The sequence below is a fragment of the Melanerpes formicivorus genome, unplaced genomic scaffold (assembly GCF_026170545.1).
Source record: "Melanerpes formicivorus ecotype bairdi unplaced genomic scaffold, bMelFor1.0.p_v2 SCAF_46, whole genome shotgun sequence".
NCBI classification, from domain to species: Eukaryota; Metazoa; Chordata; class Aves; order Piciformes; family Picidae; genus Melanerpes; species Melanerpes formicivorus.
Window position 1 is genome coordinate 4,664,444 of NW_027142398.1, and position 26,736 is coordinate 4,691,179.

Consider the following 26,736-nt stretch of genomic DNA (forward strand, 5'->3'; position numbering starts at 1 on the left):
GAAGAGGAGGGGAAGAAAAGGAAAGGGGAAGGGAAAAAATAAAGCACTGGGAAGAGAGGGAGAGAGCAGAGCCGGGGAGTTGCTCAGAGCCGAGACCCAGCTCTGCCGCCGAGGTGGGCAACCCCCCCCGACCCCCACGTGTGGAGAGGCTCAGCTGCGAGGTGAGCTCCCGTGGGTGCTGAGCATCACCGGTGGAAAGGGGGCTGCCCGTGCCAAAAAGGCATCCTGGATGCACAGGGCCCTCCTTTAGCCATGGGAATGGTCCCTGCTTGCCAAAAATGACCATGCCAAGACCCTTCCCGGTGCGAGGCAGAAAAACAAACTCTCTTCAGGTGCTGCCTGGGTAATTTTCTGCTGTTTTCTGCTTCCAACAGCAGGGGAGCAGCTGCTCAGCACCAGCGTGGGTTCACCCACCCCAGCTAGGTGCCTCTCCCACCCATCCCCAAAAGCTGGCCATGCTCTGAGCAACACAGCCAGCCCTAAACTAGTTAGGCAGGACAGGTCCCCGGGGAGGCACCAAGAAATCCATGAGAATTAACTGAAGGGGAGAGAATTCAATTAGGGCTGGGGACAGGCAGCTGCTAATCTGGGCTGGCCATGAGAGGGGAGCTGCCCCGGGCCTGCCCGGCCTCATTAGCAGGGCAGGCGTCTCTGTAACCCCTTGAACCCCTCTGTTTGTGCAGACATTGTTTGCAGGTTGTGAGGAGCCAGGCTGGCAGGCAGCAGGAGCCAGCTGTGCTGTGCTGACCAGCACCAGCACCAGCATCAGCCTGGCCCCTCCATGGCAGCTCTGCTGTCCTGAGCTAGAAAGCTGAGGCTGCTCCCAGCAGAGTGGAGCACCCCAAGCACTGAAGTGCTTCCCCCCAAGTCTTGCTGCAATTGTGAGTGGGGGAACTTTGCTGTCTGCACTGAACCTGCACCTTCCCACGCTTCAAATCCACATGCACATCCTGCCAGCTTCTCCAGACTATGGATACAGAGACCAGCCCTGGGAATTCCTATCCTGGTGCCCAGCAGATGCACAAATCCCTGGGCTAAGCCAAACCAAAGCTCACTTCTCTCTGGGTAAGCCAACGTGCCAGTCCCTGGAAAGCCACACTGCAAGGAGCCAGCTGCACAGGCTCAGAGCCATGGTGGGACTTGATGATCTTAAAAGGTCTGTTCCAACCAAAATGATTCTATGGCTCTGCTGGATCAAGAGGTGCACCCATGTGCAGACCCAGCCACCAGCAGCCACCGGCAGCCACCAGCAGCCACCAGCAGCCACCAGCAGCCACCAGCAGCCACCAGCAGCCAACCCAGAGCCCCTGAGTCAGGAGTTTGGCCTGCAGAAGGCAGGGTGGTGAGAGCCTGAACCTCAGCCCCAGCCTTACCAGAAACCTCACCCCCTGAGCTTCGCTTGGCTGCTCTCCGTTTGGCAAGCCCCAGCCTGGCAAATGCCAGCCGAGTCCCTCCCAGAGAGGACCCCTCAGCATCTCCCTGCTCTGTGTCAGGGCCAGGTCCTGCATCTGGCCCTCCCAGCCGGTCCCTGCCGGCCAGGGCGGCGCCGGGGCTCGGGGTGCGGCGCTCTGCCCGCGCCGGTGCTGCATTAGCCGCAGCTGAGTGGGTGCAGCTCCCGGGGTAGGAGTCGCCGTCACTTTGATTTATGAGCACATCAGGAGGAGTTTCAGCGTGACACACGGGACTGACAGGAGCAGTTCATTAAGCTGACACCGAGGTTAGGCAGCAGGCAGCCCTCCCCTTCTGCATCAACCCCCTCCCAGGCCCTGCCAGACTCAGGAGGGGGACCACCCCCCTCCCCCCTTCTCCAGCAGCTTTTGGGGCATGCAGAGAGCCACTGGCCTGATCCCCAGGGGATATTGGGGTCTGTGCACCCAGACACTGGGTCTCTGCTGGGCTTGGAGAGCCAAAGCAGCCAGGGAAAGAGTGGGATGACAGACACCAGCTTGGGTGCCTCTTGCCATGAAGCTGAGATGTCTGGAGCCAGGCCAGCCCTACACCACAGCTCCCTGCTCTGCCCAACACCTCCTTGCTTTCCCCACACCCAAGATGCTGCTGTGGGCTCACCCCTACATTCTAAGAAGGCTCCAGGGAGACCTCAGAACAGCCTTCCAGTACCTGAAGGGGGCTACAGGAAAGCTGGGGAGGGCCTTCTGGCAAGGGCTTGTAGTGACAGGTCAAAGGGCAATAGCTTTGAGCTGTAAGAGGGGAGATTGAGACTGGAGAGTAGGAAGAAATCCTTGTGAGGGTAGGGAGACTCTGGGGCAGGTTGCCCAGGGAGGCTGTGGAAGATGATCTTTAAGGTCCCTTCCAATCCAACCCATTCCCTGAGTGTATGAAAATGCTCTGTGCTGTGCTGCAGCTCAGCCCCATCCTGGCAGGACACATGGATGCACATGGTCGTGCTGGGCCCCTTCCTCACACCCCCCACCGCCACAAAGCTCCTCTCAGACCGGGGCCACCGCGCATCCCCCTCCCTCCTTCCCCCACCCCGCATCCTCTGGGACAGGATGCTGCCGACAGCCGCTTCCGACACGTTTCCATCCTCCACGTTCCCTCTTTTCCTGCTCTCCCTTTCCCCGGGGGACCTCCTCCAACTACGCCGCTGCTCCCGGCCGGGATGCTGCTCCCGGCGCGGGGGCACAAAGCTGTTCCCACCTGCCGCTGCCTCTGTGTGCTCTCGGGGTTCCGATGACACCCAGCGGGCCCTGGCAAGGGAGCAGAGGGGAAGCAGGAGGCGCTGGGCTCGCAAGCCTGCAGCGGGGCTGTAACCAAAAACCGTCCTGGATTTACATGAAGGAGCCGACGCGGGCCAAGAGCAGCTCTGCCGCGGCATCCCAGACACGCCAGCTATTCCCTGGGCTGTCCCGGGAAACTATTCCCGGCAGGAATGGGCTGCTGCCCAGCTCAGGCTGTGTTAGAATCATCGGATCCTTTTGGTTGGAAAAGCCCTTGAAGCTCATCCAGTCCAACATTCTCTCTCTCGACCGAGGCTGGGGCTAAACCACGTCCCTCAGCACCACATCTCTGCCTCTTTTAATCACCTCCAGGGATGGGGACTCCACCACCTCCCTGGGCAGCCTGTGCCAGTGCCTGACCACTCTCATATCCAGCCTAAAACTTCCCTGGTGCAGTCTGAGGCCATTTCACAGCTTCATGGAATAGTTTGGGTTGGAAGGGACCTTAAAGCTCAGCCAGTTCCAACCTCCCTGCCATGGGCAGGGACACCTCCCACCAGCCCAGGCTGCTCAGGGCCTCATCCAACCCGGCCTTGAACACCTCCAGGGAGGGCACATCCACAGCCTCCCTGGGCAACCTGTGCCAGTGTCTCCCCACCCTCACTCTAAAGAATTTCTTCTTAATCTCCAGTCTAAACCTACCCTCCTCAAGCTTCAATCCATTGCCTCTCACCCCATCACTTATTGCTAGGGAGAAGAGACCAACACCCACGCCTGCAGCCACCCAGACTCGTGGGGGGAAGCCGGCTCCACAGAGCCCAGCTGGGGATTTTGGGGAGCAGAAGCACTGTGACACCCTCTGACAGGGCTCCCCTCACTGCTTTTCCCAGCCATGGGCACGCTGGCAGCTGGACAAGCACCTCTTGAGCAGCATCCAATGCCCCTTCCCCCCTCGCTGGCCACTCAGCAGAGAAATTTCTGCTCTCCTCTGTAGCATTTAATTAAAAGTTAACACAGGCTTTGAAAAGCAGGAGCCCGCTAAGCAAAGCCTTTGTTCGAGCTTAATTATATCCCTGGCCCTTGCTGCAATATAACATCGCCACAGCCAAGAGGAGAAGTCCTTGAGGAAGCTCAGATTTATGCTCCCTCATTTCCCAGAGCACCAGCAGCTCCTCCAGCTCCCGGGGACGGCTCCCATAAAGCCTGACCCTGCCTGAAGATGCCGACACCCCGCGGAGAGCGCCGGGGGCAAAGCCTTCTGAAGGCTTCAGTGGGTGCTGGCCTGACCCCAGCTGCTCAAGCTGCCTTATTCCCCCCACTGCCAGCCTGGGCTTTGCTGTTGAGCCCACATCAGCGTGCAATCCAGACTCCAACTCTGCCTTCTTCAAGAGAAAGCTGAGTTGTAGAGCACTGAGGCCTGGGGAGTGCAGCTCAGGGGGCTTAGGCTTCAGGAGGGCTGATTGCAATGAGCAGCTCCAGCATCACATCCTCCTGCTTGCTCCTCATGCTCCCCTGGGGAGAGGGACCCAGGGGCTCAGCTCCATGCCCCTCTGTGCTGGGAGCCCAGGGAAGGATGCTCAATAGGGAGGGAAGCTCAATCAGAACTGTGCTGCACAACCTGAGCCGTGCTGGGAGCCTGGCAGGGCCATTACGCTGAGCCTCCTCTGCACACTCTGTGAGGAGGATTTGGGAAGCCTTCACTCTGGGCTTGGGGGGACACAGGACCTGCACCTCTTGCTGGGGAGGGTTGGGTGGCTCTACCAGCCCACACCCATTGACTCCACTGCTGTCCACACCCACCCCCCAGTTTCCAGATGTACTGACAAGAGCGATGCAGCTCGGTGCAGGTGAGAGATCGCAGATAGGGAGCAGGAAGAACTCCAGCACCCGGACTGGCCACCCCAGCACCCCCCCAGGGACAGGATGTCCCCTGTGCCCCATCCCTGCTGGCTCCCAGCCGGCTGCCCTGGGTGCTGGGATTCTCTCACACTTTGTTTTGTGCTGCTCTCCCTTTCATTTGCTGCCAGATCTGATGGCCCAGAACCCATCAGCGTGAGCTCACCTCTTTGGGTTGCTGCTTTCCGGCTTGCTGCTGCGTCAATAGCTGCAGGTGAAGCTGCTCCTGTTGCTTCTTGTAGTATTCCTGCAACTGGGAGGGATGGGAGGGGAGAGAGCAGCCTGGATTAGCAGCAGGAACATCCCGTTCACATCTCCCTGCTCGGCACTACCCTGTGCCCAGTGCCAGGCTTCGCCACAGCCATGCCAGCTCCTGGCGCCGTGCCACCAGGGCAGGCTCTTGGCTGCAGCTCAAGAGGAAAAGCATCCAGAGAGGGAGTCATGGCTGCAGAAGAGGCCTTGGGCACATGCTGCTAAAGGTTCTGGATGCCCACAGCAAGTAAAAGGCCCAAACAGCACCAGTGCCAAACCTGCTGCTTGCTTTCATGCCAACACCCTCCCTGTCTTGCTGCCACTGGCCCACCCGGGAGCCTCCACTTTGGGGGGGGGGTGTCACAACCCCCAGCCTCAGCTATTTCCATGCATCCTGGGGATTTTGCAGCTGAACTGGGGGTAGCTTTTGATGGGGTGGACAGGAAACACCAGGAGGTGGGAGAGCTCCTTGAGAAGCAGGCCCAGATCCTCTGGCACCTAAGAGTGTCGAACCCCCAGTTTTTGGCATGGAGGAACCCCAGAACAGCCCTTGCCAAACATTGTGAGATGGGAACTGGGAAGGGACTGGGAGCAGACACAGTCCCTGGTGTGGCTGGTGCAAACCCACGGCTGCTGGGGGCTCAGACCTGCATCCCCCTTCCTGGACAGCACAGGAAAGCTGGGACAGCCCAGCTCCGTGCAGCACCCTGCTTAAAACAGAGAGGTTTGGTGCCCAGTGCAGAAGGGACAAGCAGCACAGCCCAGCCCAGCCACCAAAGGGGCTCCCAGTCTGCAGAAGGCAGCTCCAGGACCTGGCTGGTGTTGAGGCCAGCTCTCAGCCTGGCCCCTAAATAAACTGTTGGTGATGGATTTGCTGGGTGCAGGGAGGGGGGGCACGGAGGCACGGGGAGGTCAGCGAGGCCCCGGCGGCCCCTTCCCAGCCAGCCCAGCCGGTACCCCGGCGCAGGGGCTCAGGAATGCCCCTTTGGATGCCGGGAAGCCTTTATCAGCTCCAGGCTGACAGAGCTGACAGCAGCAGCTTCGCTTTTTCTGCCGGGGGAACAGGTTTGGGAGGGTTGGGTGTTTACCCCAAAGCCAATCAAAGGCAGGGCTCTGCGGCATGGTCGAGCGCGGCCGCGGGAACATTGGGTCAGGGGTGAGAGGTGTGATGTTTGGTTTGCTCCCGGTGGAGAATTCGAGCTATTCCGGCCTGCGTTGTTTAATTTGCAGTCAAACGTGTTTCTTTATCCGGCTCCAAAGAGGCTCGGGAGCAGGACCCACCCAGGGTAGTGTTTACCCTTTGTTCTTTCCCCGGGGCCAACCTTGAGTCCTTATCAGGCTGTTTGGAGTAAACAGGTACTGGAGGCAGGAGGAAGGGTGTGGAGGATGCTTGTGGGATTTCTCCCTCTCTCCCTCCCGCTGGCAGGAGGTGTTTACCCAAGCAGACCTGTTTTGTTTCAGAGTTGAGGTTTGTTGTTTTTTGGGGTGGTGTTTTTTTTTTTCCTCTCCTCCTCTTTTTCTTTTTTTCCCCCTCCCTGTTCATTTTGTATTTGATGGAGAGCTCTGGAAAAGCTGAGCTGGGCCGTGAGAAACAAACCCAGGTCTGGAGCCGGACCCAGGCACCTGCCATGGGGGTTCTGCTTAGGATCTGCTGAGCCAAGAACATCCATCCTGGCCCCAGCTCGCTCCAAGAGCTGGGCAGCCCCAAAGCAGCCTTTGTACAGGAGCTGTGAGAGCCTGGCTGAGGGCAGCAGCATTCAGCTTTGCTGGCTCGGTTAGCAGCCGCAGCTCTTTCATCACTTGGTGCTGGATGTGCTGGGAATCCCCAGGGAAAGACGGGGGAACACCAGGAGCCCAAGGAAGAAAGGACCCAAACTGCCTGCCCCTAACAAGCTCCAGCCCTCAGGGACCCCAGTGGGAAATCTCTTGGCTGGAGGCAGCCAAGGCACAGCCAGCCCAGGAGCAGCCTTACCTGTTGCAGCATTATGGCCTGCTGCTGCTGCAGGAGGGCCTGCAGCTGGGGGGGGGAGAGGATCTGCTGCATTTGCTGCGGTGTGATCATCTGTGGGGACATCATGGCCACGGACACAGGGACCTGTGGAGAGAAAGACCTTGGTGCCACTCCCAGTTCCAGCCCTGGAAACCCCTCCTCAAGCACTCCCAGGCTCTCCCAGGGTATCCACCATGCCCTTCATCCCTCTGTCACCTCTGGGTGAAGTCTGCGGCCAGTGCTGGGGACATGCCAATGGCACAGTGGCACTGGCACCTGGGTGAAGCATCCTAACCCACGAGCTCCTCTCACCCTGAGGGCAGGATGCTCTCTGTCCCCAGGGTCTTCTCTAAATGCCTTTTAGTTGGGGGCATCGAGAGGAGCCAGCAGCACGCAGGCAGCCAGCTCCAAACCACAGCTCCCTCCCCTCCTGTGGGCATGGAAAGGTGCCAGGAACCCTCCTTCCCTCCAGGTCCTGGAGGATGCAGGGAGCAGGGAAACATGGAGAGAAGTGGGAAGATCCCAATCACTCAAGTTGCTTTGCAAAGCAGAGCATGGAGGAAGGTTACCAAGGCTGCTCCACAGACACATCAAAGCTTTACCTCCAGCTGACACCAGTAACTCACCTCGTTACCATGCCAAGGGGAGGGAGGGCTGAGAAACCCTGCCAGCCCCTGCCTTTGGTTATCATAACTTGGGTCCACACCCCCACAGCAAAGCCCTGGGGAAGGTGTCAGTGATGGATCCCAGTCCTGCCCAGGTGGAGCAGTGCATGGCCACCAGGAGCTGCCTCATCCCAGCCCTCTGCTGATCCCACCAGCCCAAAGCCCTGCCCGAGGCTTGGGGCAGGGTTGTGGCTCTGCTGTAACTTAAGAACCCTTGCTGGAGGCTCCCTTTTCCTCAGGAAGCAGATGAGCACTGTGGGTTGGGAGCCAGAGAGCCAACGATCCACCAACTTGCCCCTGCCTGGAAGCCTCAGCTCTAAGCTCATCAAACTCTTTTGGACTTCCAGTCCAGGAGGAGGCAACTCCTCAGCACGTGGGATGTGGCAGAGCCAGGCTCCTGGTGCAAGCCAAGGACACAGATTTGATCCAAAGCAGGCAGCTTCTCATCCTCTCACTCCAGGGTCTCCAAACCTCAGAGACCAAGGGAGAGAGAAACAAAGCAACCAGCTTCAGAGCACCCAGCAAAGCCCAAATGAGAGCCCAGCCCCTGCCAGCCCCTCCTGCCCAGTACTCCCAGCTATGACCAGACTCCCCAGTCTGGAGCTGCTGACTATGCTGGGGGGCTGCCTCCCCACTCCAGTCACTCTGGTAGGACCCAGAGCAGGGCCAGGACCCCGAGGACAGCCCCCTGCAGTCCCTCCCGTGCACGGTGGGTGCCCAGGCAGGCTGGAGCAGGCTGACCTTCAGGAGAGATTGCAGAGCCTTATCTGTTTGCTCAGGCATTTGGCTGGAGGGAGGCGTCGCGAAGGGGCTGAGTTTCATTTGTTGCTGAGACTCCCCCCACAGCCCCCCTCGTGTCAGTTATTGATTAATTGCTGCCTGTTCACACCCAGAGGCTGCTGCGGAGGCACCTTCGACCGCACCGCCTGGGCTAGCGCTGGGGGACCGGGAGGCTGTGGGAGAATCTCCTTCCCCCTTCTGCTCTGCCCCAGTGAGGCCACAGCATAAGAGGGACAGGGAACTACGGGAGAGAGTCCAGTGAGGGCTGTGAGGATGATGAAGGGACTGAAGCACGTCTGGTGAGGGAAGGCTAACAGACCTGGGGCTGCTGAGCCTGGAGAAGAGCAGCCTGAGAGGGGATCTGACCAATGCCTGTGCAGGGTGGGTGTCAAGAAGGGGCCAGGCTCTGTTCAGTGGTGCCCTGTGACAGGACAAGAGGCAGCAGACACAAACTGGAACCCAGGAGGTTCCATCTCAACGTGAGGAGAAACTTCTTTACTGGGAGGCTGACAAAGCCCTGGAGCAGGCTCCCCACAGAGGTTGTGGAATCTCCTCTGGAGACTTTCGAGCCCCACCTGGATGCATCCCTGTGTGACCTGCCCTGGGTGCCCCAGCTCTGGCAGAGGAGGTTGGACTGGATGCTCTCCAGAGGTCCCTTCCAACCCCTACCCCATTCTGTGATCCCTGGCAAAGACCTGCAACACCCAGCAAGGGCTTTGGCCCCCACTGAAGAAGAGCTTCTTCTGCAAGAGCCCCAATCACCCACTGTGGTGGCACCAGCCTTGGTGAAGAGCTGCTGCCTGGGCAACCAGCCAGCTGTGCCAAGCCCTCAGCGAACATCTGGGGAAGGAGGGAAGCCTTTGGGGCCGGGGCCGGGCGGGGGGCAGCGAGCAGGCTCTGCTGAGCCGCTGGCTGCCGGCTGAGCACTCTGCTCATTTCCCTTTGCCAATTCATCAGCTGGGCAACGTGCTCGGAATGAGAGGCCCTAATTAATTGCTCCTCCACATCCCCCCACCCTGCCACCACCACCACCACCTCCACGGCAGCATCCTGCCCTGCCCCCCGCTCCGGCCAGCCCCCGGTACGCGCCGGTTGGCATTTCGCGATCGGGAGGCATCCTAATTACCGGAGAGTTCTAACACCTTCCATTTCTCGCCCGTCGGACTGACACCCTGTCAAGAGCAGAAGAGACTTGCCAGAGGTTTTGACAACACTAATTGCCCCTATAATCTAAAAACACAAAGGAGAGGCGATTAGTGGAGAGGGCCTCGGCTCTCGATCCGACACGAGGTTTTCACAACGTTACAGCAAAACAAAAGCGAAGCTCTTTAGAGTTTGATGGCTGCTAACAAAAGCAGAATTATATTTTCATACAACCTCTGGTGGCATGAAATGGCTTTTTTTTCCCTTCTTTTTTTCCCCTCCCCCTTTTTTTTTGTGGTTCCCCCCCCCGTTTTTTTTCCCTTGCCTTCCGTGCTTGGATGTGATGCTGATACAAGGGAAATGGTGAGGGAGGTGTGAATGGGGCAAGGCTTGGAGGTGTTGCCTCCTTCCCTGGAGGTGTTGCCTCCTTCCCTGGAGGTGTTTAAAGTCAGGTTGGATGGAGGCCTTGAGCAACCTGGTCCAGTGGAATCATAAAGGTTGGAAAAGGCCTCTAAGATCATCAAGTCCAACCATCAACCCAGCACCACCCTGCCCACTAAACCATGTCCTGGAAGGTGGAGTTGGAACTAGGTGATCTTTAAGGTCCCTTCCAAGCCAAACCATCCTAAGATCATCAAGTCCAACCATCAACACAGCACCACCATGCCCACGAAACCATGCCCTGAAGTGCCATGTCCTGGAAGGGGCAGTTGGAACTGGATGATCTTTAAGGTCCCTTCCAACCCAACCCATTCTATGAGCCTGGTGCTCAGTCTGGTGAGGGCCATCTGGGTTCCCACTCCTGGCTAAGGTTTCCATGGAGGGCAGGAAGCTTCTTCAGGAGAAATTGCCATTTACAACAACTTTTGTCCCCACTGACGCCATTTATCACCAGTACTGGCTGCCAAGGAGGTTGTGGTGCTGTCACCAGCAGCTGGCTCAACCTTGGTGTGGAGCAGCAAACCATGGTGCTGGGGCTCTCCATCCTGGGCTCTGGTGACAGCCCCAGCTGCCTCTGGTGGGCAGGGTGACAGCTGCTGCCCCAGCAAAACGAGAGGGGGATGGAAACAGGGCACCTGCTGGCAGCTGATCTGCTAACTGGGAGGGGACAGCATGGGTGGCCCCTGGGATGCTGAGGAGCACAGCTCAGCCCTGGCACTCCATGGTCACTGGTGTAAAACCTTCCCTGTGGCAGGGGATGAGGCCAGGCTGGCATCCCAGGACTGGCACCCCTGGACTTTGGGCAACGGTCACCTCAACATCTCCGGCAGAGGCACTCAGAGCCATCACCAGCCCAAGAAAAAGCCAAAGGGCACCAGGCAGAACAACATGGGGCAGGTCCAAGGGCTTAGCAGTGCCCAGCTGCCTCCTCTCTGTCCTGTCCTTCCACACTTTGGTGGCACCAGGTGCAAGGGCAGCCGGGGCCCATCCTGACACGCGGCGGCGGCTCCGCACCCAGCACATCCCAGCAGGTCCCCAGCAGCCAGCCCTGCAGCAGCGGCTGGTCCCCAGCCGACGCGTCAGGAGCTGGCATCTGCCAGACACCGAGTCAGGAAGGGTTTGACTCAGGGCTTGGCTGGCTGCCACCCCACAGAACTGCTTACTAACAGCTCCGGCTGCCTCCCAGCAGGGCCGGGCGCTGCGGCGGGGGCCGGCAGCAGCCTCTCCCGGGGGTGATTTTCCAGGCGGTGCCGGTTGTAATCCCTCCGTGCCAGGGGAAGAGGCGGACACGGCTCAGCAGGCAGCGGGTGGGAAACGAGACAGGGATTACAGGGGAAGCTTGGAGAGGCTCTGCCAAAGCTGCCTGAGCCAAACGGGATTTGGCCGTAAGGCAGCAGCCCGGGGAGCCAGGCTCCCAGTCCCCTTCCCCTCGCAGCTAATGCTCTGCGTTTGGTTTCTTTGCTTTCCTTTTTAATGGGAAGTGAATTGCAGCTCCCAGTCATGAGGCAGAGCAGGGAAAGGCACAGCCTGACAGCCAGCCTTGGCTCTCAGCACCGTGGGGCTGCCCTTGGAGGGAGGGCTGCCCTCCCCTCCCGACCCCCGGGGCACCTGGCTTGGCACGGAGCGGGAGCAGGGACATCCCCCCTGAGCCTGGGCGTGGGAGCAAGCCTGTGGTGTGCTCAGCCCCAAGGCATCTCTGCACTGACCTTCACCTCCCAGCCACATGTCATGGTGCCACATGCTGTGTCCCCGGGGGCAGCACACTGCCACCACTGTGTGAAGGAGCAGCTCTGGGTCCACACCTCAAAGCACATCTCCAAACTCCTGCCCCAGCAGCCCAGACCTTGTCCCTGTTGGCCTGGAGGGGCTCTGGCAAACCCACAATGGGTGCACAGCAGCTACCTGGGGTGCTGGATGCTGCCCACAGAGCCCAGGGGGCTGCACATTCTCATCCCTGATCCAGTCTCAGGGTTTAACTCCCAAGGAGAAGCAACAGCAAACAGCTGTGCTGCCTTCCTGGGTGTTAAACAACCTTTGAATTCCAAACCCAACAGGAACAAACCAAGGAGGTTGGTGAGGGAAGCTGGGAGCCGAAGCAGGGAAACAAAACCCACCAAGAGCAGCTTCTGGTCTGCTGATTTTAGGGGCAGGGGATGAGCAAACCCCACCCCCACCAGAGCACCTGCTTCTGACTGTTGCAGCTGGCAGAGAGCAAACCCTTCACTTGGAGCCCTTCAAGCTCCCGGGCACAGCCAGGCTGTGCTCAGCAGCTCCAGGCAAGCTCCCAGACTCAGCTGGCTTCAACCATCTGCAAGAGCTTCCAGCGCCTGGGGCCAAGCAGCAGTGCCACTCACACCAGTGCCACCCCAGCCACGGTTATACACACTTGAGGGGTGGCACAGGGCCACCCAAACACTGCCCAGCTTCTATCCCCTCTCTGCTCACACCACATCGTGACTGAACCTTAACAAGATGGGACAGAGATGGTGACCCAAAACCTACCCGGGGCCAGAGGAGAAACTCCCCCCAGGGCTGTAAGGGAGCTGCAGCTCCCTGTGCCTGGCTGAGCTGGGAGGCTGTTGAGTATGTTGAAAAGCACCAAAGGAGTAACTGCCCTGGGTGGGGGCTGCAGGAGGAGGGTGGCATGGGGTGAGCAGGTGAGGGGGCACCAGCATAGCTGTGTGGAGGACAACCAGGCGCTGCTGCTCAGCTGCATGCATAGAAAAGCAGGAATCAATCCCTGGTGTGTTCCCCCCGCGGGTGCACCCTCGTTAGCTCAGCTGCCCTGCCAGGGAGGCACTAATCACAACTAATTGGGCTGCAGGTCACTAGAAGTTGAAAGGGAGCTGGCTGGGGAATGCTGATGGCAGTGATGATGGTGGGCTGGAGCTCTCGCTGCCCTTCCTAGGCTCAGGAGGAGCTGCTGCCCCTGGGCATTGCCCAGGCAGGGCTACCAGGGGCCACATCACCTCCACGGGCACGGGGCACTGGCACAGCTCCTCATGCTGCTGCAGCCTGCAGGGACTGAAGTGACTTGTTGCTCCCCCATTAATCCACAGGGCTGTGGGTGCCGGGGGGGGGGAGGGGGGATGATGGAGAGGGACGGTGGCAGTGGCTATGGGCTGGCAGAGCTGGGGGCTCCGGGAAGGAGTGGGGGGAGCAGCGCCGGGGACAGGCAGCAGTGCTAGAAGATCAAATGGAAAAATCCAGCACTGCTCGAGCCCAGATGGACAGGCTGCTGGATTTTTTTCCTGGAGAGGGAAGGCAGAAGGGCTGGTATTGATCTGTCTTCATTACCCATTTCACTCAAGTTTCAAATCAACAAAATACACTTTTCCGCTCCGCTGCCCTCCCCGCCGCCGCAGACAAAAGAAAAGCAATTTCCCGCAGCCTGCTCCAAACTCCTCTCCCCTTCCCTCGGTGCCCTTCAGCCCCTCTCCCGTTCCACAGCCTTTTGAACCTCAGCAACTCTCTCCCACCGGCAGCTGGGAGACCCTTGGCCGCGAGGGCTGAGCTGGGGAAGGGGCTCGGTGCCTCCAAGGCAGAACTGCCCCAGCACCAAGCGCCCGAGGCGCTGACCTTCCGAACCTGCTCCAGCACCTCCTGCCGTGGGCTTCACCAGGGAGGGATCCACTGCTCCTGACCAGCCTCATGCAGGAGAGCAGCAACTGCAACAACTCTCCTCAAATCACAGAATGGGTTGGGTTGGAAGGGACCTTAAGGGTCACCCAGTTCCAACCCCCTGCCATGGGGAGGGACGCCTCCCACCAGCCCAGGCTGCTCAAGGCCTCGTCCAGTCTGGGCTTAAACACTTGCAGGGATGAGGCACCCACAGCTTCTCTGGGTAACCCATTCCAGTGTCTCACCACCCTCACAGTGAAGAGCTTCCTCCTAACGTCTCATCTAAATCCAGCACTTTGTTGGCACCTGCCAAGTTTCTGAGAGTTTTCGAGTTGCAAGGCAAATAAAACCACTTGGAAACGCCTCAGGGCTGGGATTTTTGGGCATTGATTTTGGGTGCAGCTGGAACTGGGGGGGGCAGCTCTGAGGTTCTCCACATCCCCCTCCCGGCATCAGTGGGGAGAGAGAGCTCCAAAACAAACCCACCCCAAGGTCCTGCCCGAGCCCAGCAGCTCCTTGTTTGTTTTCAGGCTCACACCGTCGCCGACCGTAGTTAATATTCCTGCTGGCTCCGTGCCCCACAACCATCCTGGCCCCATCAGCAGGGGGGCAGGAGCTGCTCACTGCCAACCCAAGTGCAGGGGCTTGGTGAGCACAGGGAATTCACAGCGCTCCTGGGTGCTGGGGGTCCTGCTTGCCCTGCCCACGCTGGGACCCTTGCAGCTTCACAGGTTGCATCGGGTTGGAAGGGAGCTTCAAAGCTCAGCTTGTCCAACGCCCCTGCAGGCAGCAGGGACACCTCCAGCTAGATCACACTGAGTCTGGCCTTGAACGTCCCCAGGGAGGGGGCCTCAACCAATCCCTGGGCAACCTCCTGCTCACTTTGCCTGGGACTGGGTGCCAGGAGCGGAGGGGAGGTCACTGAAACAGCTTTGCCCCCAAACCCCTGAGAAACGTGGAAGCTTGGATTTCCACAGCTGGGGGGGACTGTGGTGCAGCTGCACATCCACAGGCAAAGCCCGGGGGGGTCCAGGCTGGCACCTAGGAGCACTCCATTGCCCAAACACTGCAATGAATCCCCCCCAGTCCTGTCTGATACCCCTCCTCCCTCGCCAGCCAGGGGCTGCTGCGCAGGGACTCAGCCTTTCTGCTCCTCCTCCAGCCGTCCTGGCCAGTCTCATCCACACCACTGCCTTAGATAAACTTCCTTTCAAAGGAGCCTGCTTAATCCTCTATCTCCCCTCGGTCAGATCCCGCTCCAGCTGCCGGCTGGGCTCGGGGAGCCGGGGGGGGCAGGGGGGAGGAAGAGGCCGTTCGCTGCTGAGTTATGAGCTATTTCTGACTCACGTCTACAACTTTCACAAGTCCTTTTGCAACACAAGAAGGGAGGAGGGGAGAGGAAAGCAGATCCAGCTCGCTCCGGCAAAGCCGCCGGCCAGATGGGCAGGAGAGAGCAGCAGCCAGGGGGGAACGGGGTGGGAAGAGAGCAGCGAGAGAGTCAAGAGCGAGGGCACCACAGCTGGGAGCAGCGAAGGGTGGGCAGCAGGAGGGGTGAGGGAAGAAGTGCAGACAGGGTAAGAGGTGAGGGCAGACAGGAGGTGAGGGCAGAAGTGCAGGCAGGAGAAGAGGTGCGAGGGGGAGCAGGGGCACAGACAGGCGCCCACGGAGGGGAGCGAGGCCCGGGTTACCGGAATCTGACTTCACCCTGTCCGCCTTTGTCCCGCAGCCGTTTCCATGCACTGAGTGCATTTCCTTCCTGCCAGCAGCGCTGGAGCAGAGCCGCCGCCTGTGCCGCAGGAGCCCCGACCGACCCCCGCGGCTCGGCTCTGGCTGCTGCTTCCCAGCCCGGTGGGCCAGCCGAGGCGGGGGGCGGTCTCTGAGCTCTGCCAAGCCCACCCCAGTCCTGGCAGCACCAGGCTGGCACTTGCTGCTGGTTGAGGCTCAGCCGTGCCCCAGCTCGCGGAGCTGGGAGAGGAGCTGCTGCTTGCCCGTCCCGGCCCTGGCTCTTGCCACCCTCCCGCTGCCATGCTGGCTCAGCCTGGCACAGGCAGGACCTCCAGCTCTGAGAGCGCTTGTGCTAATTACTTTCCTTTGTTAATTAAGCCCACGTGGCTCTAATAAGGTAACCTGCTGTTCTCCGATAAATTTAATTAGCCTGAAGGGAGAGCCCCTCCGCACAGCTATTTAAATTGTCACTTTCCATCGCCTGGGCTTTGCTTCTTCCTGCCTCCCCCCTCCCCAGGTTCGTGTTCCTCTTCTGCCCCTTTCCTTCCCGAGTTTGGCTCCTTTCCTTTGGTGGAAGAGGGCAGCAGGGGACCAGAGGGGAAATCCCCCCACCCCTATGGCACGATGCCAGTCAAGGGTGCTGCACCCACCCCATGCCCCATTTTCCTGCCAGTGCCACAAACCCTACCCCAGATGAGCCTCTGGCCCATCCCAGTGGCAGACCCACACTTGGAGGACCTGCCCTGGGACGGGTCCTCATCCAGCCCCTGCACCCCACTCGCAGCACCCAGCATCAACCCTGGGGTGCCCCAGCCCTAGCAACTCTGCACCTCCCTGTCCAAAATGCTCTCCCAAAGTATGGTGGCACATGGTGAGCTTCTCTCCCTGGCCCTTGCCTCACCTGGAGCCAGCACTTCCTTCAAGTGACCCTTTCCCACCACATCAGCAAACATCAGGGACCAAAACCCCCTCCCCAAAAATCACCCCACGAAAGTTCTGGAGGTTCCCAGGGGGTTTAACTCTTGGTGGGCTCCTGCTGTGCTTTACCCATCCCAAAGCCAGAGGTGTTGTTTCCACAGGCACCTCCCACAGCACCGATCTGCAGCTGAGCCCCTCCCTGATGGGGGCTGATGGGGGCGAGGGGAAGGACACCGTCCTGGGGCTCACCTGCACCGCCGGCTGCTTGCCCTCATTGCTGCTGGGGGAGCTCAGCCCCGTGGCCTGCTGCAGCAGGAACTGCCGTGCCACCTGGAGAGCCTGCAAAAGAGACACAGCAGGGTGGGCAGGAGGAAGGCTGCCCTCCTCCTCCCTCCTCGGGGCACATTCCCCCTCCAGCTCCCCAGAGCAGAGGCCAGACCCAGGGCTGGCTGTGGAGCTGTGGTGCTGAGGCTCAAAGCCATGGAGATGTGGTGCTGAGGGCCATGGTTTAGTGGTGAGCAGACAGTGCTGGGTCAATGCTTGGACTTGGTGGTCTCAAAGGCCTCTTCCAGCCAAAGGCACTCTGAAGGCCAGGTTGGGTGAGCTCTAGTGGAAGGTGTCCCTGCCCATGGCAGGGAGGTTGGAACTAGATGAGCTCTGAGGTCCCTTCCAAGCCACTCTATGAGTCTGTGAATCCCAGAGGTCTTTTCCAACCTTAATGAGTCTACAGATATTCAACTTGAGCAAAGCAGCTTCCTCCAGGAGCTGAGAGCAGGAGAGGGAATAAAAAACCAAATCACAGAATAGACTCAAAAGACCTTTTTGAGACCATCAAGGCCAACCCTTAACCCAACACTGCCAGGTCACCCCTAAACCATGGCCCTCAGCACCACATCTCCCCAGCTGTGGAACCCCTCCAGTACCCAGCTGCTGCTCCCAGCCCCACTTCCTCCTACACTCCTGATTTTTGCTTTTCAGGATTATTTTCCCCCTGGGTTTTGGGTCCCCTTCAGAACAACCAGGCCATTGTAGCCCTGCCCGCAGACCAGGGCTGCGGCAGGCCCCGGCGCGGGGTCAGAGCCTGGCTCAGAGCGGTGCTGCCAGCGGCGCGGCTCCGGCTTCCTGGCTGTCATCACCCCGGCCATAAATCACTGCTCTGGCTTCCAGGAGGTGGCTGCACGCCCCGAGAAAGGGCCACTTGTTAATTCTCCACATTTCCAGCTATAAAGAAGAAAGCCCCCAGCCCGCGGGCCGCCTCTCCAGCCCTCCCTGCCAAACCGGCTGTGCCCGTGCCAGGGGTGCACCTTGGCACACGGCTCTGCTCCACTCAACCCTCGATGCTCTGCAAATCAGGGAGCACCCCTGGCACCCTTAAAATAGAGCACCCAAGGAAATGGTCTCTAGTGGCCAGCTTAAGGTTCAGACTGGCCACGAGGAACGATTTCTTCCCCAGCCTGGGCTGGTGGGAGGTGTCCCTGCCTGTGGCAGGGGGCTGGAACTGGATGAGCTTTGAGCTCCCTTCCAGCCCAAACCATTCTATGCTGGTGATAGACCACCACAGAATGATGATTCTAAGACCCAGTGTGATGCTCCTATGACGAATCACCACAGCTGCACCCCAGGGTGCACCCAGATCCTAGCTCCCAGACTCTCCCCACGCCTACCAACTCCTCCTGAGCATCCCTGGCCAGCTCCTGATGGAATTCCCTTGATCCAAATGCTGGAAAACTCAAACCCTTGAGGTCAAAAGTGGCAACTGGCTGCTGGGAGTCACTGGTGGTGTGAACCCATGGTCCAAGCGGCAGAGCTGCCACAGCCCCAGCACAAGATGCTTTCCTCCATGCCATGTTGTGTCCCTGTTATTAGCAGTAATAGATGTGCCTGGGTAATGGGAACACAAACCCAGCTGGCAGTTATGACAGCTCAAGGTCTGATATTTTAATTACTTTTGGGAATGAAAACAGTGATTCCAGTTAAAAGCCAAGGGTGGAAGAATTCACTGGGTGGCTGCTCGGCACCAGCAGAAGCAGCAGGTTCAAGGCACCCACCTGAGGGTGGGCACTGCCCTGCCCTGCACCCCGTGGGTGCTCACCAGCTGCCTGAGATTTAGCTTCCTCCCCCACCCCCCCCACCCCTTCCACCTCTTTGAGAGAGGTTTGCATAGATTTGGGTTCTCCAGCTGGACCATGTGAAATTCCTCCACTGTTCCTAAGGGCCATCTCACAGAGGTGACCCAGAGAGGCAGGTCCCTGCCCCAGCCCAACAAAAGGTATGGAAAACACAGCAAAGAGAAGGGGGAAAGAGAAGAGCTACGATGCCAGGGCCTAGAAGAGTGCTAGAGAGGACTTCTCCCAGAGTCTGCAGCCTGCTCCAGGGCTCCAACAGCCTCACACCAAAGCATTTTCTCCTCCTCTTCAGATGCAACCTCCTGGGTTCCAATTTGTGCCCTCTGCCCCTTGCCCTGTCCCTGGGCACCACCACCAAGAGCCTGGCCCCAGCCTCTTGCCCCTCACCCTTTATCTCTTGCTGAGCATTGCTCAGCTGCCCTCTGGGGCTGCTCTTCTCCAGGCTCTCGGCCCCAGGGCTCTCAGCCTTTGCTCCTCACAGAGCTGCTCCAGGCCCCTCAGCAGCTTCCCAGCCTCCACTGAACTCTCTCCAGCAGTTCCCTGTCTCTCTCGAACTGGGGAAGCCCAGAACTGGACCAAATACTGCAGCTGTGGCCCCAGCAGGGCAGAGTAAATCCAAACAGTGCCTGGTCTGCAGGTGCCCCTGAGCCCCCTGTGCCCGGCTGGCTCAGCCCCACCGCCGCCCGCCCCGCACCGCCTCTCAGGGGGGAATTTAATTCACTCCCCGCTGGCTCTCTCACTTTGTTGTGCTCTGAAGCACGAAATTACAAGATTTACAGGGGGGGAAAGAAAAAATGACATGGCCTTACAATTGCACACAGAGGCCTCTCCAGCAGCGCCCCGGAGCTGCCCCCTCCCTCCCTCCCTCCCCACCACCCGGCAGTGATTTCCACTTCAGCCCAGCCTAAGCTGAGCTCAGCCTGCTAACGAAGGATGCTCTGGCTGGTAGTGCCTGGGGCTGCAAACCTGTTGCACGAGGCAGATGGAGCCCCAGGAACTGAATCTCGGGATGCAGAACTCCCTCTCCTGTGAGTTCGGTACCCTAAGGGCAGGAGGATAAACAACTTCCCGTCAGGATCAGCATGGAACTGTCACCCACGAGCTCCCCTTGGGGCTTAGGAGCTGGGAAAGCAGAAGGAAGTCAGCTTCCCGTGTAGGAGTGGCTGGGATCTCACCTCCTGGCTCTGTGAACAGGACGGGGCTGGGGGAAATGATTTTACTTCAGAAGCTGGGATCGTGCTGCACGGTGCTGCTCAGGAGTCATTAGCACCTTACCCGTAATTAGGAACGAATGGGTCCTGTCACATCCATCATGCTCCTGGATGGTTCCCTTTGATCACCAAATTATCCCATAAAAAACTTTGCAACGTCTCAGACACTCACATCAAGAGCTGCTGCTGCTCGGCTTTGTCCTCTCCAAAAGCAGCAGCAGCAACACAGTTTCAGGGCTGAGGAAGAGGATGGTGAGCTGGGCTCACAGCCTCCCCCCCCCCCCCCAGGCTGTGTGGGGGCACAGAACACAGCAGGTTTTGGCAGGAAGGTGAGTGCTGGGATGGGGGGCAGTAAATAACCCACTCCTGGGATTAATCCCAGCTCCAGCAAAGGCTCCAGAGACACTGCCAGGACCAGCTCTGAGCTGTGCCTGTGGCACGAGAGGTTTCCCTGCCGGGGAAGGGGCTCTTGGGGTACCCTGCCCAGGGGGATGTTTTCCTCTTCCTGGAGACATTAAATCCCTCCAGACTGCTGGATAAACCAAGGCTGAGTCCTCCTCCTGACTTCAGCTGAAAGCATCACATCCTTCAGTGGGGAGCAGCCCACGACCCCAGCTTCCACCCAGCACGCCTGGGGATCATCAGTTCTTCCCCCACAGGCTCATGCTCCAGCCAGGGGGACTGCACATCTCCACCCTGTACTTGATGGAGCCAGGCCAGGAAGGCAGAAATTTCCCTGCCTACCCCACAGCAAGCAGCACAACCTTCCCTTTCTGCTGTGGGGAACAGCAGCTCCGGCCTGGGCCCAGGGAGGGGAGATGAGGGGATGCAGGATCCCGGGGCAGGGAGGGGATGCAGGATCCCGGGCCAGGGAGGGGAGATGGCAGCTCCCATCCCTTCTAGAGTGCCTGGCTCACACTTCAGCCCCTACCTTAACCCCTTCATTCCTGCCTGGCCACCTGTATGCCCTCAAAACCTGCCCATTCTGACCCTCTCCAAGGTCTGCCAGTGCCTGGGAAGAAAAGAAGTCAAAAGGGACGAAACCCTTGGGTGAGGCTGGAGCCATCCAGGGGGCTTTCCAAAAGCACAAGTTCCAAACTCCCCAGATCATTAACTAACTAATTAATTAATTAATCCCTCAAAACAGTGCAAGAGGAGGGGAAAAAGAAAAAGTCCTGCCCAGGGTATTTTTACAGCCTCTGAGTTCACCAGGGGTTGGGTTTATGAGGGTGTAGCTTTTAATCACACCCAGTGGTGCCCGGACGCTCGCAGCTTGCCTCAGCCAAGAGCAGCCTGAGCCTGCTGGCTGCTTGCTCCACAGGCCCAAAAATAGCCAAGGGATTTTCCACCTGGATGGGATCAAAGCCCTTGCATGGGGTTTTAACCTCTGAGGAGCAAAGGAGGGGAAAAAAAAAAACACCAACCCAAAAATCACCACCCTAAAAATAGCATTGAACCAAGAACTTTGCAAGGGAAAAGGGGGAAGGAAAAGAGGAGCTGTGATGAGTCTGGGTCCTCCCTTTTGCCTCCACAGTTTGGTTTGGGGTTGTTGGCTTTTTTTTTTTTTGGAGGGTAGAGGAAGGGATGAAAAAAAAAAAGGTTAAAAAAAGGAGTTTTGGCCTAACCTCATCCAAATGACATCGTCACATTCCAGAATTAGAGCCATTAAAACAACACACAGAGGGATATTTTTAGATGGATATTAACAGTAAATGATGCCATATTGAGCAGCACTTCCACCCAGCCCTGCCCTGCCCTAACCAGAACCAAATGGCTCAAAAGAGAGCAAAATTAACCCAAAAAAAAAAAAGAGACAAATATTCACAGCAGGAGGGAGGGGAAAAAGAAAAAAAGAAATAAAATTAAAAGAAGTCCTTTTGAGAAGCAGCTCTGGGCCTGCCTCAGCCCCAGCTGTGCTCCCTTCCCCTGTGCTCTCCCCCATGCTCCTGGGCTTCAGTCCTCCACTCTTGGCTTTGGGAAGGGTTAAAATCCAGTGCCACTGATGGAGGACACAAGGAACAAGCTCCTGACAGTCCCATCCCGTGGAGAGGAGGAAAAAGGAGGGGGGAAAGGGAAGGGAAAAGGGGGAAAAAGAGAATAAAAGGGGGAAAAAAAAGGGGGGGGTGAGGAAAGGGGGAGGAAAAAAAGGGGAGGTGAGGGAAGGAGGAAAAAAAGGGGGGGTGAGGGAAGGAGGAAAAAAGGGGGGGGTGAGGGAAGGAGGAAAAAAAGGGGGGGTGAGGAAAGGAGGGAAAAAAGGGGGGGAGGAAAGGAGGAAAAAAAGGGGGGGTGAGGAAAGGAGACCCCAGAAGCACCCCAATCATTGGGGAGCAGAATCCATTTGGTGTGGGTGTCCCCTGACCACCCCCACTGCCCCCTGCACCCCAACAGCCAAACTGGAGCATCTCCCATCCTTACCCCTTGCAGGGATGTGACCCCCCCAGGATCCTTCCCCATCCCAGGGATGTGCCACCCCCCTCACCTCGCTGCCCCCATTTCCTGCCCAGCCTTCCTCCACTGCGGATTACCCGGGCAGTGGGGGGGTGCTTGGCATGGCGGGGGGCCAGGGGCCAGCCCCCACATTAAAACCTCATTAATGCACCGAGGCGTCGGGGCCCTTTGGAGCCCGGTTCGAGGATGTCAGCGCCGGAGGTCTCGCCAGGTTCCCACAGCAACGGCGCTGGGAGACCCCGGGCAGCGGGCAGCCCTCCCATGCCCCCGGGCGACCTCTCCCCTCCGCCAGCCCCGGCACAAAGCGGCAGCTATTCAGGCTTTTCAACCCAATCCCACCATTGAAATCCAGGGATTTAACCTGAACGCCATCCCCTGGGCTTTGAGGAGAGGGAGGGAAGGAGGGGAGGAGGCTGCTCCAGCCCTGCTGGGGAGGGGGATGCCCTTTCCCCGCTCCATCCCATTGGCCTCCTGCTCTCCCTCCAGTCTCTCCGGACCAGGGGATACTCTGAAGTCGCCTGGATTGGGGTGGACAGAGGGACCAGGCACATCTGAGGGTGGTGACAAAGCCATGCTCCGTGGCAGGGCAGAGCCAGAAACACATCTGGCAGTCCCTGTCTTGGCAAAGCCCACCCTCATCCTCACCCATCCTCATCCTCTTGCTCTGGGGACCCTCCAGAGGTCACAAAACAGCCTCAGTGGGGCTCTCTGAGCACCCCATAATACTCCTTCCCTCGAGCTCCCACCCCTCTCCAGAAGGCATCCTCAGAGAGAAGTTTTAAGCTGGGAAGTCTCAGCAAACAAACCCCAGGGCTGTCTGGGTTCACCTCGTCAAAGGGGCGAGAGCAGAGAGGCTGTGGGCACCCAGGGAGGCCCAGACAAGCTCAGGACACCTGAAGGTGCAAAACCTGCCAGGGACAAGGACAGCCCAAGTGCCACCAGGAGCTCCAGCACCCAAGCCAAACACTATGGACATGGGTGGGTAGCTCAAGTTCTAGGAGAAAATTTCTCTCCTGCAGCAGTGGTCAGGGACTGGCAGAGGCTGCCCAGGGAGGTGGTGGAGTCCCCATGCCTAGGGGTGCTCCAGAAAGGTGTGGCCATGGCACCTGGGGACAGGGGCTGGTGGCCACGGTGGTGTTGGGTGGATGGTTGGACTGGATGAGCTCAGAGGGCTTCTCCAAGCCAAACCACTCCATGATTCTGTGAAACAAGGACGAGGGCTGGGTGCTGACCTTTGGAGAGCTGTGGTGGAGCCGGGACAGAGGAGCTGTCAGCCGGGAATAGCTCAGTGGTCCGAGAGCCTGCCTGTGCCAGGATGCTGGATGCTCCCAAGGATGGTGCAGAGCCTTCATAAAGCAGCTAATTGTGCACAACTCTCTAGATGAGGACATTTATTCCTGACCCCAGCTGGTGCTCAGCCTGCTCCCTGAGGCGTGAAGATTGATGGTCCTGGGGATGGTTTCTCCCTGCCTCCCCCCAGGTGCTGTCACTGCAGGACCTGCTTTGCTTCTGGAAGTTTACCAAACCCTCTGCTTTAATCCCACGTGCCAGCGACTTTCCCAGGGTGATTCCAGGGGGATGTGAGCAAAGAGATGCAGAAAGGTGGAAAGAAACCCAGGTCGTGCTCCGGGGCAGGGCAGGATGAGCTGTGGGTGAGCTGGGGGTGCAGCAGCAATGCTCTGCATGGCAAAACTCCCTTTTTCCTCCTCCCCTTCCTTCTTTTCTGGAGGGGGTGACCCCATTTGACAGCCACCCTCTGACTCTGACTGCATCCAGTTCTGGAGCCCCCACTACAAGAAGGATCTGGAGGTGCTGGAAGGTATCCAGAGAAGGGCCACGAGGAGGAGCAGAGGGCTGGAGCTGCTCTGCTGCGAGGACAGATTGAGAGAGTTGGGGTTGTGCAGGCTGGAGAGGAGAAGGCTCCCAGGAGACCTTCTTGTGGCCTTCCAGGATCTGCAGGGGGCTACAAAAAAGCTGGGGAGGGACCTTTGAGGGTGTCAGGGAGTGATAGGACTGGGGGGATGGAGCAGCACTAGAAGTGGGGAGATTCAGACTGGCTGTGAGGAAGAAGTTGTTCCCCAGGAGGGTGGTGAGAGCCTGGCACAGGTTGCCCAGGGAGGTGGTGGAAGCCTCCTGCCTGGAGGTGTTTGCAGCCAGGCTGGAGGTGGCTGTGAGCAACCTGCTGTGGTGTGAGGTGTCCCTGCCCATGGCAGGGGCTTGGAGCTGGCTGAGCCTTGAGCTCCCTTCCAGCCCTTGCAGCGATTGTATGTCTGGGCCAGGCAGGAGGAAGCATCTCCCTTCTGCCCTGCTGCTGGGTGAGCCCGGGGAGGGGAGGGAGCTGCGGCAGGGTGACTCTCAGCAGCATTTCACGCATGATTACCCTTCAGAGCAGGGGAACAGAGGCTTAACTGCGTGCGAAACGGCCGCGATTCAGGTAATGGATTTACAGCACTCACTACCAAAGTATCAGACACAGCAATTTTTTACAGCTTTCACGCTGGAATTTATGGCTCAGGGAGGCGATCTCCAGCCCAGGCAGGGATCATTGCCTTATTTAGTAGCCGAGGAGGAAAATTTATGCTTTTTGCCAAAGTTTGTTTGGAAAGGTAACCTGCAGGCACGCAGAGAGGTTCTCCTCCCCCTCCCCTCCCCTCCCTGCAACCCCTCCTGCAGCTGGAGCAGCTGGGGGCCACCCAGCCCCGCGCACAGGCTCCCTACACACACACACACACACACACATACACACACGTGTGCTCAAGGGCAGAGCTGCTACACAGAGGTCACAAAGGGGTTTGGCCACGTGTGTGAGGTGAGAAGGCACCAGGAGGAGCCAGGGGATGGGGGACCACAGCTGGTGACCCACCTGGAGAACCCAAAACACACTCAGAGAAAACCTGCTCCTTGCTTTCACAGAAGGCACTGGGTTGGAAGGGACCCTCGAAGGTCCTCTTGTCCGACCCACTGCAGGGCTGAGCAAGGACATCTCCGGCCGGGTTTTACACCCAGCAGGTCTCTCCTCTGCTCTCCCAGCCCTCCTCCATTTCCTACATCACTTCCCCCCCCCCCCCCCACCAGGGGAGGACAGAGCAGGCAGAGGCCACCAGCACAAGGCAGCAAAACTCAGCCATCTCTGGGGCAGCAGACACAATCCACAAGCTACACAGAGCTGGGTTCCACCTCCTGAGGGGTGTGCACCCCACAAGGACAGGGGCCTGCTGTTTGGGGTAGCTCCTGCACCCCAGCTTCAACAGGGACGACCAAGCCTGGTGCAACCCAGCCCTGGGGATGAGGGGAGGGCAAAATCGGGTGCTGCCCCAAACCAAATCCTTGCAGGACCCAGTTCCACCTTGCTTTGTGGGAGAAGCAATCACAGAACGCATCGGGCCGGGTGGAACCCTCCAAGCTCCTCCTGTGCAACCCCCCGCGGGCAGCAGGGACACCTCCAGCCCGAGCAGGCTGCACAGGGCCACATCCAGCGTGACTGTCAACACCTCCAGGGATGTGCCCTCAGCCAAGCAAGCAAGGACATCCTTCCTACCTGCTGCTGCTGGAAGTGCAGGAGCTCCACGGGGCTCATCTCGCCGTTGGTCTCGCCGCTGGCGGCTCCCTCGCGCCCGCCGCCCCCTGCCCCCGCGCCGCCCCCGCCGCCCTCCGCCTGGTTGCTGAGGCTGCTGACCCCATTCTGGCTGGAGGGAGTGGACCTTATCGTCTCCGAGGCAGACTCAACCATCATGACTTGCTAGCAGGACCTGAGGAGAAGGAGAAAAAGCAGAGGTTGAAATCCCAGGCTGGCATCCACGCCTCTGCCTTGCCCGCTGCCCAACCCTTGCCCTGCCCCAGCTCTGACCCCAGCAAAGTCTGGTGAGCAGATGCAGGGATGGTGGTGGAGTCACCACCCCTGGAGGTGTTCAAAAACATGTGGCCATGGCACCTGGGGACAGGGATTAATGCCATTAGTGATGTTGGGTTGATGGTTGGAATCGACCTTAGAGAGCTTGTCCAACCAAAACAGTTCTATGAATGCAGGGCTGGGATGCCAACCCCCTGGCACATGCAGGGCTGGGATGCCAACCCCCTGGCACATGCAGGGCTGGGATGCCAACCCCCTGGCTGGATTTATCTGTGTTCAGTGTACTCCAAAAGAACAAACACGCAGCAGCTGGAGCTGCCATGAAGATGCTGCCAGCCCTGCACAGCACCAAGGCAAAGCAAGAGCAACCCATCCCCGAGGAGAGCACCACACCTGCAGCTCTCTCCCAGCCTGCAGCTCTCTCCCAGCAGGATGCACGATGTCAGACTCCAGGAACCCAGGTATTTTTCACAGGATCCCAGAACACTTCACTTTGAGAAGCTGGAGACAGCAAAGGCTGAGCTCTGGCACAGCCAGCACACAGAGCCTGAGCTGTGAACTGCACCCTGAAAACCTCCACAACGTTGCCCCCTTTCCACAAAGGGCTTCAGCTCCCAGCAAATCTGCACTTCCCAGTGGGAAAAACCACCTGGCAGGAAGCTGCCACCAGGCTGAGGGAGCCCCGAGGTAGTGTGGAGCTGGGAAGTGGCAGAATGAGAGCATGGCAGAAAGGATCACCTGGGAAATCTTCCCTTTCTCCCAGACACCTCCCTGCGCCCCCTCATGCCACAGTACTCCTTGGATGCCTTCCAAAGGCACTGCAGGGTGCAGGGGCTGCAACAGCCACCACATTTCCAGCCCCCACCTAGCCCCCAGCAGCTCTGGTGCTTCACTCCATGCAGTTCCTTCCCTCTTGCAAGGCACCAGCACAACACTTTGCCTCCATGGATGGGTTTCATCCCTGTAAACCCTCCCTGCCCATCACCCTGCTC

The 26,736-nt window shown here is 58.9% G+C and overlaps 1 protein-coding gene across 3 annotated transcripts in view; it reads right to left on the reverse strand.

The window, feature by feature from the left end:
- The window catches only part of FOXP4 (forkhead box P4), a 68,258-nt gene that overhangs the window by 19,463 nt on the left and 22,059 nt on the right, over positions 1-26,736 (reverse strand). For all 3 annotated transcript variants that reach the window (XM_068159783.1, XM_068159785.1, XM_068159784.1), the window contains exons 2-5: positions 25,433-25,643; positions 16,359-16,448; positions 6,799-6,921; positions 4,741-4,827 (exon numbers count right to left, since the gene is read on the reverse strand). In XM_068159783.1, coding sequence (XP_068015884.1) covers positions 4,741-4,827; positions 6,799-6,921; positions 16,359-16,448; positions 25,433-25,627 — 495 coding nt within the window. In that variant the 5' untranslated portion in view covers positions 25,628-25,643. The remainder of the gene's footprint in view (positions 1-4,740; positions 4,828-6,798; positions 6,922-16,358; positions 16,449-25,432; positions 25,644-26,736) is intronic.